The sequence below is a fragment of the Rhamphochromis longiceps genome, linkage group LG2 (genome assembly GCF_057381845.1).
Source record: "Rhamphochromis longiceps isolate RC_006_pf linkage group LG2, R_longiceps_female_GT1.1, whole genome shotgun sequence".
NCBI classification, from domain to species: Eukaryota; Metazoa; Chordata; class Actinopteri; order Cichliformes; family Cichlidae; genus Rhamphochromis; species Rhamphochromis longiceps.
The window spans coordinates 24422537-24434824 of NC_140558.1; the positions used below are offsets into that span (position 1 = coordinate 24422537).

The following is a 12288-nucleotide window of genomic DNA, read 5'->3' on the forward strand; positions in this document are numbered from 1 at the left end:
CACGTCACCACACGCACCACCACACATTTCCTATAATCCTATAATTCCTATAATTTATAATCCTTATCTTTATAATCTCTTCTGCTATTTTCACATTCTTTACTGTAAATTCCTAAGTTAATTTGTAAATTTTTGTAGTAAATTGTAAATATTGTAAAACTCATTTAATGGTCGGGCATTGTACAGCTACAAGCATTTCACCCCCATGTCATACTGTGTATGGTTGTGTGTGTGTGACAAATAAAATTTGAATTTGAATTTGAATTTGAATTTAAAGAGAGATTACAATCAAGAAGAAGGATTATTGCTTGCCATGCATCTTATCAACCTGCCATATCAACTAAAGAAACCCCAGGCAGCAAGTGGCCCTGGTGCATTTAATATGACAACATTTGCCTTAAGCCCAGAAGATAAGGGCTTAGCACCAGCATGTGGTACTAGAGTAAATCTCCTAATAGCTTCCATGTGGGAATTATGGATAGAGCTTTCACTGCCCTCCAGCACAGTAGGAAAAAAAATCACCAGCCACTGTTTTGTATGTAACACACAGCCTTGTCTAATTATCTTGGCTCCAAACAATACATATCCATCTATCAAACTGCTTGGCAAACAACACTACTGTCCACAGGAGGGGTTTGGGTGTGAGGCTCTGTTTTGGGAAAAACCTTTCACTGCATTTCACGAGTGTAGTTTACTTACTTTTTCATAGATTATTCTATTTATGATACTTTAACTCATTATATGCATCCTAATATAAGTACTTCAGGGGGTATGTGGTCCACTAAGCACCATGCAGTGCCAACCTGCAGTTCACAGGAGGCAAACAGTTTCCATATGGGCTCCTGTTCTGTGTGAAAAGCTATCACGCCGCTGCAGCTGAATCAAAGCATAATGCAGGTTTTACACTGCAGGGACAGTTACTGAATGAATTAGAGCAAGACAAATAAAAAATTAACATGAAGTTACACCCTTCAGCAAAAACATTTTCACATCTGCAACAATATTGCACATAATATAATGTTGTACAAAGTGCAATCAAAAGTGTACAGGAAAATCTTACCTGATTCAACTGTAGCACAGCAGAGATGCTGGAACCATCTGTACTTTATCTGCTCTGAAATTAAACAAGCAGAGAGCAAACTTCAGCTCCTGTGAATCACTCCTGGGTAGGGATGGGTATCATTTAGGTTTTATCCGATACCAGTACCAAACCGGTACTTTTGAAACGGTGCTCAAACCGGTGCTTAAAGAATGGAGAACACAAAATTGGTCCAAAAACCTCTCATGTTCAGCTCTTTTTTTGTAAAACGATAACAATGTTAGCCTTTTCTGCAGCTATGGGGCATATATGGTATCACTCTTGGCTGGAAGCAGTGCTTAAACAATGGAAAAAAACACAAACTTTGTCCAAAAACCTCTCATGTTTAGCTGTTTTCCACTTTTTCTTTGGTCATTTTAGCCTTTTTGGCCAGGGTGAAGGGAGCATCTGCCATCAAACAAGAAGACAGCCGCATGTAACTACGACGGTGTTTGCTAGTTCACCTTACATGCATTAATGTAATAACGTGGTTAGCCTACTCAGCGTAAATTACACACGAACAACATTAAGCAACGGCTGCTGCTGCATCATCATCTGTCATCATTTCTGCTACACTGGCAGGGCTAGGGGCCAGGACTCTCGTCTTCGGGTTTTTGGGGGATGTTGCTAACTCCGGGTCCGATAACAGGCACCACACCCACAGTAGATGTGCACGGTCTATGCGTCGCCAGGTGTTTCATCGGATTCGAGGTGTTACCTCCTTTGACAGTATCACAGTATCAGCTTAAAGCACTTGTTGCTGCTGAGTTTGCATCTTTTGCTGTGAAGTACAGCCAGACTTTTGATTTGCCTTGGTCATTTTTAATCTGTAGCTCTGCTCTAAAAGAACGTACGTACCTGGACCCGCCTACTATCCTCGGAAATGTAAAATGATTGGCTAGAATCTAAAGTGTATCACAGCTCAGGAAAAAAAAAGCACCGAAATAAAGCACCGAAATGTGCGCTGTTTTTCGGTCTGGTTACTACCGTTTATGTCAGAACCGGTGCCATGATGGCACCGGATACCGGTACCCATCCCTACTCCTGGGTGTAAGAGCTGTATGTACACCAAGGCAGTTTGTAGGTTTCCATGTTTTCTGTTTTGACAGAGAATCGTAGGTAAACACAGGTATTATAAATCACATTAATTAAGGCTTAGAAATGGACTTAACCTTGTTAATGTGATTGGTAACACCTGTGTTTGCCTATAATTTAAAGCAAAGGTTACATCATGTACGTAGCCATCAAGCCATTAAAAAGAAAAAAAAACGCTGGAAAGAATAAAAACAGTTTTCTACAGAGTATCGGACCTTCTGAGGCTCATGTTAGCTTAGTTTTATAAGCTGCTAGTCACCAACTAAAATTAAAAAGGCTTTTTTCATCTGCTGTATGTCCATCTGAAATGAACCCAGCATTTCTGAAGTTCCCAAAAATCCTGTTTATCTTCTTTAAATGGTGATTATTTTATTAGTCATGCCTCAATTATTCTCCTCTGTGGATTAATTCATTCAGTCATTCCTCTTATACTTCTTTGAAGTCTGCCACTGGGTGGGATATGCATACTTGATGCATATGTGAAGGCCTGATTTAAGACCCTTTCACATAGGGAACGGCATGCACTGCGCTGACCGCTAGCTGGAGCGAACGGACCAAAAATTGTTGTGCGTTCTGCCTGAAAGCGTTGGCACTGTCTCTGCTAGTGAAGAGTGTGTTGTTTCTGCAACAGTCCTTTCCTCCCGAGGTCCCTGTGCCCAGGTGGACTTGATCTCAACAGCTCTGGACTGCACTGATGTGTACTTACATTTCTACGGCGGTGCACGTTGGATTACATCACAGGTGTTTACTGTCTGATGATGAAATATATGTTCCATAGAGTAAAGTGGACCCTAGGGGACTCGTAGTTTAATCAAGGCTTTAACCACTACGTGTTTGATGTTTCACTAGGAAGCTTAGTACGACCAGCAGCCATGCTTACACCTGAACTCTTGACAATAATGTCTACAGTCATTTGTCTGAACTGTTGTCACCATCGGACAAAGATGCAAACTGTCCCATTGGAAAATAAACTCCATTTAGTTTAAGAGACCATTTTAGGAGCTGCCTGGGTAGAGCATAGAGGCCACATGTCTTTCACTTGTTGATTGTAAAAGTTCAGAGGACAAATGACTTGTGCTTTTCTTACACGGGCTCAGTCAGACATTATAAGATGTACTCGGACGCTTGCATGGCAGCGTTTGTTTAACGTTCACTCAGACTAAATCGGACATGAGTGTTCCTACAGCTACAGCTCTCCAAAGTGAAGCCAAGAAACACTCAGGGCTACGATGCGAGAGCGAAGGCTTACGATTCCATATTGACTCCTGATGACTTTGTGTGTGGCGGCGGCATCTATAGTATTAGGAACAAAGGGAATTTCGGCAGGACACTGCACAGACAATACATTTGGAAGGGGACCATGAGCCTTTAGGGAACAAACAGATTTAAAACTTCCGATGACGGGACCACCCTGAAAATAGGGTGGAGGGATTTTAACTCTAAATGTTCACACCAGACATGTTTGGGTGTTTTATTTAGACTCTTGGGCCTGTTTCCTTTAGTGTAGGTTTAGAGACATGCAGTTTGAATTCAAAAGAAAACTGCGGGTTTCCACTGTCTTTCAAAGGAACTGTTCAGTAAATGGCCTGGAGGATGGTATGGACCGCCTACAGCACAGGGGACTGCTGTAGCACATGGGGATTTAAAGCTGTAAGGAGATGGAGGCTGACTTCTAAACACCAAGTAGTCTAACATACTTGAGACTCGTATAGTCGATGTGGGGCTGAGGATGTAGCTGTTTCTGATAAATGTTGACATGAATGAATGTATGGACAAAAGTGCATGGCCACATACATGCTACACTTAAAGGAGCCATGAAGCACCAGCTCAGTTTTTGTGTTGATGTTGATGCCAGAAGAGGTTTTGAGGAGGTTTGCAGAGTGGTTTTGCATGGCAAAGCTATATGAAAAGTTCATAACCAGTTACTGGAAATGCTGACATATCATGATCATTTTGTCTTTTTTTTTTTTTTACTCTGGAACTGTTAGAAATAATAGAAATAATATCTTAGAAAACTGCGCCTACTTTCTGAACATGTTAGGCTACTTCCTGTTCCACATTGGTGCTGTTTTAGATCTTCTTTGTAAAGAAGATAAATCACTTGAATCTGCACATGCGTTTCCTCTGATTTAAAAATAGGAAAGCTTTAAGGAGGAAAAAACCATTGTGGGTCAAAGTCTGTCTGAACACTCTCTGTCACCCTTCATTCTTTCCACTTGTCAGTCCTTCAAGCATTTTCCTTTTATCTGAAAGGTCACATTTACACACATAGATTGCTGAATATTGTTGCCTTCTTCGCCTTATGCCATAACAGTACCTGGTCCTGTTTGTTTTCTCTAACAGATATAACAGCCTGACGGAGGTGGAGGGGTCTGAATTCAGGTCACTGCGGCAGCTAGAAATGCTCATGTTGCATGGCAACGACATTAACATGGTTCATCCTGGAGCTTTTTACAGCCTGAGATCACTACAGGTACAGTTTGTCTCTTTGTATACATCACATTCATATCTTGACCCTGTTTATTACAGTTGGTATAAACAGAAGGAACTGCTGCTTTTATCAAAATAAAAAGTCAAAACTCACTGGACTCAAACTTGATTAGGTCATAAGTGGAAATTTCATTCAACAGCCAAGTTTACTTCTGCATCACACTCTGTAGATCAGATGGTTTTTCTCTTTCTACCAGTGACATTAAATGTTTTTTATGGAAACACAGATTACAATGAAGAAATGATAAGTGTAAAAGAAACGAACACTAATGGCATACAGTGTATGCACAGAGTTCAATCTTCTCCTGTGTAAACCACATATAAGCCAGTAATTAGCTGTTCTTTGATTGCTTGACTAAAGTTGCAATGAGTCCTGTTGGGTCCAGATGGATCTGATCAACGCCTAAATTAGCTTTTTAAACACACCAGTGATCCATGCAATTACATCAGAATTAAAAATGAGAGACTCTGGACTTTATTACTGCACATTAGACAGGTGGAATGAGGCTCAACTGCAACTGCCTGATTACTCTTGTGCCGTAGCAACATCACAGGCCAACTAAAGACTGCAGCTATCTTTGAAAATGTCTTTCTGTCTTTTCATAGTTCTGTCATTCACTATTTTACAGATCTTGAAGCTGAGTTACAACAAGCTAACGTCAATAAATCCTGGTTTGTTCGAGGGTCTTGTCGGTTTGATTCGTCTCCATTTGGACCACAACCTTATAGACTTTATAGAGCCATACTCCTTTTCTGGCCTGACCTCCCTAAAACTCCTGCAGCTGGAGGGGAACCTTCTCAAAGAGGTCCACCCGCATACCTTCATAACAGTGTCAGTACTAGGACACTTTTGGACCTCAGGACTCAAGTAAGACATCGAGAAATTTATCTGAAACTAACTTGAGGTTATTGAGTTTGTACCTAATTATCTATTTACATTATTTTGATTGGAAGTAAATATACGCAAGTAAGCCAAGCCGTTCAAAATATGGTTCACAGTGTAGCTCTCTACTAGGAAACCTTGTGCCCTGGCATTCATTTAGAAACTAGAATGGCTCAAAGAACCTGACAAACAAACGTAAACTCTGTGCGGTTCTCCTTTGAGCACTGCATACTTATGCTACAAGGCACCACAGCACAAAGGAAATTATTACAACCATGCGTAATGAATTTGCTATCTTGTTGCCTATTAAATGGTTGCCATGAAGACCGGGTCTGTAACCAGTTTAAGTCAGCTGCTGTCATCATGATGCCTCAAGATGGCAATGAAATGAAAATTAATGGAGTCGGTCTGCTATCAGTTTGTACTGTAATGGACTTGAGTTTGTAATTCCATGCAGTCTGTTTCTGATAATATAGTGATTAGATGTAAATATAATTTTAAAATAAATAAATAAAAACAAATGACCATCTGCATTTGCAGAAATTTACATCAACTTGAATTCAAAGGCTGGAACTGGAACCATATTGATCTAAAACTGAAATTCTTCCAGAAGTAGTGACATAGCTGCTTTCATTTAACTGTAAAAGGATTTAGGTGTTCAGAAATCTTGAGTTAGGTCGCTTCTAACAGATGACCCGTGCAGTCACCTTCCATTAAAAGTGGTCGGTCAGACATGTTGGTCACCACAGCTACTGAAAACTGGCTGCTAAATATCAAAAAATCCAATGAAATCACCAGGCAACAGCAGATTTCACCTGATTGTAAGGAGACTGCCATCCTATTTTTTTTATTTATTTCTTTTTTGGTTTGCATGGTGCCGCCAATAGAAATGCTAATGTCCCATATTAGCCAGCTGATGGTTGTGAGAGCAAACCCAGACTCATGCCTTAACAAACTGGAGCTGTGTTTTTGTCGTGTGTTTTGGATTGCGTAATCCTGAAGTAGGCAGAGAGATGTACTGTTTTAGTTTAAGCAACATAATGTCTGATTACAAGTGACATTTTCTGTGTTTTTATGTGTTGAATATAAGAAGACACTTTTTAGAGGCCTTTAGCTCCCAGTGCAACTGATAATAGCCCCCAAAATGATTGTTTCAGTTAATGTATGCTTACTCTCAGACCAATCACATATGTGTTGCTCAGAAATTTCTCTTAGTGTAGCAACCTTCAAACAGAAGCTAAACAGGACCCCGAAAACAGTGTTTAAAGAGTTTCGATAGTTCCTAAAATTCTTGCATTGTGGATCTAGGATAGGATTGGATACACAGGTAATGTAATACATGTGTTTCCTTTCAATATGTGCAATGTACTCAACAATCTTTCCAGTCCCCATCACTCTGAAGACCCTTTAACAAAGACACCGTGTAAATGTTTTTGTCTCAGACACTTACATCTATCAGACAATCTGTTGGAGCAGTTACCTGCCGGAGCTCTGCAGACAGCTCCCAGACTTGAGCTCCTCTCGTTACATGGTAATCCTTGGACCTGCAACTGTCAGCTCCACTGGTTGATGGAATGGAGCTCCACACATGAAGGTATGAAAGCATAACCCTAGCCCTATTTCATCACATGAGCACTTTGAAAGCCTGGAAACATATTATCATTAAATATTTTTTATGGTACATGCACTTTCTCTAATTCATTGTAATTTCACTATTTCACCTTGTTTTCCTATCATCTCTTATATTTTCCCTTATTTTACCTCAATGCCTTACTTTTCCCTCCAAACTTTTTCCCCTCACATCCTTCCAGGAGTAATAAAGTGTAAGAAGGAACGTGGATCCAAAGACATATGCCCACAGTGTTCCTCACCTCAGCACCTGAATGGGACCCTTTTTCTCGGGTTAACTCCAGACAAGCTTACATGTGAACGACCGGCTCTTCGTTCCCCTCTCAAAAAGTGGGACAATCCAGTGTGGGCTGAATCAGAAGCAGAGCCTGACACTCCATACACTCGGGACTTTGAAAAACCTTTAGGTCATTTGACCATTGTTCTCTCAGATAGCCATGGAAACAGTGCTCATGTGGCATGTGATGTTCGCCATCCTGGAGACAGTTCACCTATGACGTGGGCGGCAAATCCACGTTCACCTAGGGACTTATCTGTCAATGTATCACTGGTGACTGCTATTGAATGCGAGATTGATCGAGAGAAATTGCAAAATCTGTGGCAACTGGTTGCGTATTACTACGAAAGCCCTGCAATTTTGGAGAGAGGTCATCAGAGGGGAAATGCAAGTGGAGTAACCTATCAGTACACACAAGCTGTGAATGAGAACTCTCCATATTTCACAGAACTAAAAGGGTATTTGGTAGCAGAACCCTCATGGCTGCTTCAACCCAGAGTCACTTTGAGGCTTAATAGAAAGCAGACAACGACCAAGAAACTGGTGATGGATTTCACTACTTTAATTACAAAGGACATCAACATCCACAGGGCTGAAGATGACAGTGACTTTGCGTCTTCCTGGGCACTAATTCGCAGAGGGACAGCAGGACGCGTTCAGACTGCTCTTGAAGGATCAAAGGTTAACTTAGAGTGCAGTGTCATTGCATCTGATCCACAGGTGAAAATGGAGTGGATGCTTCCAGATTTGTCCGTTGTGGAGGATGTAACTGATAAAATACACATTTCTGAAAATGGGCAGCTTGTGATTTTGAATGCCACACTGTCTGACTCCGGTGTCTACCACTGTATTGTCAGAACTAAAGCCGGTGTGGACTTGATGCCCTTGAGACTAACCATCAAAGAGCGCTCACTGAGTCCAACAGCTTTCAATGGTGAGAAAATTACAGTTGAGAGAGGGAACACTTTCTCTCTTCCTTGTGAGGTGACCTCGGCTCATCCCAGTCACACTATATGGTATCTACCCAGAAATCAAGTTCTTCTCCCCACACAACAGACAAGAAGAGCAGAAGTGATGGAGAATGGGACGTTGGTTGTAAGAAGACTGACGCTAGAAGATGCAGGGGAATATAGCTGCTTGGCCTCCAATCTGTATGGAGCTGACATGCTGACTCACATAGTGGAAGTCAGGGGAGAAAAGGCTTCTGAAAAGACTAAAGTACAAACTGAGAAAGAGCATCCTATCTTGACAGTTGCTTTGGAAGAACGAGAAGGCTCAGGGGGAGATTTTCAAGAAATTGTGCGTCCTTTTTCTACACAACTCCCTGAGAAGGTAGGATCGAGGCAAAGGAATCCTAACGGTTTTTCGAAAAGGATACGAATGAAAGATTCAAAGAGAAAACCTAATAAATCCATTAAGGAGTTGGATCCAAATCGTTGGGCAGAGATACTGGCAAAAGCTAATGCGAAACCAGGTGCTGCTCTGCCCACTGAGCAGACACTTGAGGAGCCAAGCACGGTAATCATCCAGCCAAGTACAGCCAAGCCTACAACTGCAGTTGCCACTATGGTTAATACTGCTGCTTACAACTTACATCACACCACTACACCTCAGACAGATTTTCCTATCAATGCGAAACTTAATCCTGAGGTACATTCAAACACAGGCCAGAAGGAGGATGTGAAAAAACACTCTGAAACATTAGAAAGTCCGATTCTTCAGACTGCTTCTCCCAGGACTACAGTTCCTTCTGGAGTTCGTCACCCAGTCGAACAGTCAGAAAATAAGCACTTAGGAGAGGGAGGAAGAAACGTTGACTTTGTTTCTGCTGGTTCAAACAGAAGAAGGCGCCCTTACAGACGTAGAAAACCCCCAGTGAGAAGAATCCACCCACATCTTAACCCCCTCTACCATTCATCAAACAAACCCCAAACAACTCTTCCCCCAACAACAACCACCACTCCAATGACAACAACACCCATTACAACTACCACTACTACAACTACTACAACTGCAACAACTGTTCCAACCACAGTGGAAAGCTATGAAACCTTATCTGCTGAGTATCAGACAGAGGAAGATGAGTACTATGATGAATATAATTACAAAACTGGTGACAGTTTGGATGCTAAGGAAGATTTAAATAGTGAAATCCTTATTACAGCTCAGCAGCTTGCAATTAGCATTACCCCCTTTCCATCAGTTAAGGAGACTAATCCCCACGTAGGTCATTTGCCAGGTAGAAACCATTTACCTAATCCAAAGACAATCGTCACTCCTAAAATAAATAATTCAGCTTTACAGCCTGTTGAAGAAAAGACGAAGGATGTTGTACACTTAAAGAAACCCGAGATAAATAAAGTAGAGATGACAAAACAAACTCAAGGAAATGGCATCAACAATAAAAACCTGCTTCTAAAAGCATTGGAGGAGCAAGAGAAATATCAAATAGAAACAGAAGGGAGAAAGAAAGACACAGAAAAGTTGGTTACAGAGAGCTACAATACACGAGATATCTTGAGGTCAACAACACAACCGAGATTTTACACTCGACCTTCACCAGAGAAGAAAACACTAATGTACGCAAAGTCTTCATCCTCCAACATCTTTACATCACATTCAGCAAAAGGTGGAACCAGAGATGAGGGCACACAAAGAGAAGACAAATGGATACACAAACCAACTGTAAAGCCTCAAATGAGCAATTTCCCCATAATGGAGCCCCTTCACCCCTGGCTTCATCAAACCAACCAGGGAAGAGGACAAACTACCACCCAGAGGGTTACATATGGAAACCAAGACAGAAACACAGGAAGGCACACGAATGTGAATCCAGGCAGGCATTTCCAGCCTCCCAGAGTCCCTCCAACCTCTAGCTGGTCTTTACACCATCATCGTCATCATCATTATCCCCTGTACCCTTCCTGGCCAGGACAAAGATCTTTACCTCATCAAAATCAAGGTAAATAAAGTAGCATGCTATAATTTCCTTTCTAAAAAGTGTGGGTTGAACACACAACAATATTAGTTTTCTGTTATTTTCTGTAATGTTAAGCCTTATTGCAATTCATGGTTCTCATCCTAGGGTCACACCCTGCAGCTCTCCCGCACCCATGGGCTCATGGCGCATTTGTCACCAACAGACCAGAAATTACAGCTGAAACAGTCAAACCCACACCCACTGTTTCAGGAGCAGGGAATATCAGACTGACTTACTCAAACACCCACCTATCCCAGCATCATCGTCAGAATCATCATGTGGATGGCATGACCCAAACAAAAGACCAACTGTTTCTAACCAGGCTGAGGAACAGATACAGACAGGTATAATGGGGGGCTTGGGGCTGGTATAGAGTTCACATGGTTTGTTTTGTCTAATTTTGTACGTAAATACTCATAAGAAAATGTCTGGCAGAGACATGCTCATATTGGACAACCTCACAAAAATAGCATAACTGTCTTAGAAGACCAAAAAATGGTACCATGCTCTATCTGTTGCAAAGTTGTGAGGTATTGCAGGTCTATTGTCTTTTTTCACATCATTATGTTGTATTACACAAGATAAAATAATCTACCATCAAGAAAAATGTTCGTTCCCTACAGAGATTACCTTTGTTGACCAGTCTAAGGAGGTTTTTCTTTGATCATCCAAACTCCAAAGCTGAAGAGCTTTTTGCTTCTTTAAGCCCAGGGTAATGATCATATGGCTCGTAGGCTTGTAGGCTGGGAGTATGGTTCATGCTTCCTATTGCTTAATCTAATGTCTTCTGCAGCAAACAGGCCGTTGGAAATAAAATCTGTGTGAATAAATTCACCACAGACACAGACAGTTAGCACTAGCTCTTAAATAAAGCATTAACTACTGAAATCCGAGATTTGACTTTTTTAAACTGAAAACAAAGCTAAATGGAAATTTCATTTAGAAGTTGAATGTGTATTGAGTCCAATAGCACACATGTGGGATGATAAAGTTTCATGAAAAACTTTTTCAGTATCTGAGCTCAGTTTGGCTTCTTTCTTGTAATAGAAATTATGTTTATTTGAAAAATGTTGACATTAAAACAAAGGATCATGCTTGGTTTTTTCCAGGCACAGCTTGATCGCATTGCTCAGCTGGGGAGAATGGTTACACCCAAACCCCTCCCTAGTTACTACAATACTCCACCCCCCTTACTGCCTAAACCCAACCTTCCATCCCAACATAGACCTTACACCCCCAAACCAGCAGTGCCTACTGCTTCTTACACAAGCAACCTTCAGCCTGCAAACTCCGCTAAGCCTTCATCATCATCATCATTTTCTGGTTTCATGCCGACTCCTCTTCCCTACCATCACACCACTGCTGGGGCTTTGCATGAAGGTTGGTGGCCTGTTGGAGGTATGGTCATTTGAAAGAGCTATATTATATTATATTATATTATATTATATTATATTATATTATATTATATTATATTATATTATATTATATTATATTATATTATATTATATGTTGTTTAGAAATTAATTCTGATAATACTGATGCTTTGATTAATTTAATAGCAGGACGAATTAGCTCCCGCCGTCCTACAACTGCACCTCCTTTCCGATGGATGTTTGAAGGTGGTGGTGGGGCTAAACCTCGCATTACCACAGTTACCACAGCAAGCGTGTCAGTGCTGGCAGAGAGTGATGTCCTCCTGCCGTGCAAAGCAACCGGGAATCCTGAACCCAATGTTGCTTGGACGAAAGTCTCAACAGGTAAGGCACAATTTACCATATGCTCGACTTTCAGCTCTGGTCTGGTATTAAATAGGTCTGCCATTTATTTTTTTTCTACTAGCAGAAATTCTTTGAAGT

At 41.1% G+C, this 12288-nt stretch overlaps 1 protein-coding gene across 1 annotated transcript in view; it reads left to right on the forward strand.

Annotated features, from left to right (window-relative positions):
- Positions 1-12288, forward strand: part of LOC146677221 (matrix-remodeling-associated protein 5) — a 29512-nt gene that overhangs the window by 10600 nt on the left and 6624 nt on the right. The window contains exons 4-10 of the mRNA XM_085419447.1: positions 4517-4646; positions 5293-5531; positions 6989-7140; positions 7358-10414; positions 10538-10776; positions 11542-11830; positions 11992-12189. Of these exons, the coding sequence (XP_085275573.1) occupies positions 4517-4646; positions 5293-5531; positions 6989-7140; positions 7358-10414; positions 10538-10776; positions 11542-11830; positions 11992-12189 (4304 nt within the window). The remainder of the gene's footprint in view (positions 1-4516; positions 4647-5292; positions 5532-6988; positions 7141-7357; positions 10415-10537; positions 10777-11541; positions 11831-11991; positions 12190-12288) is intronic.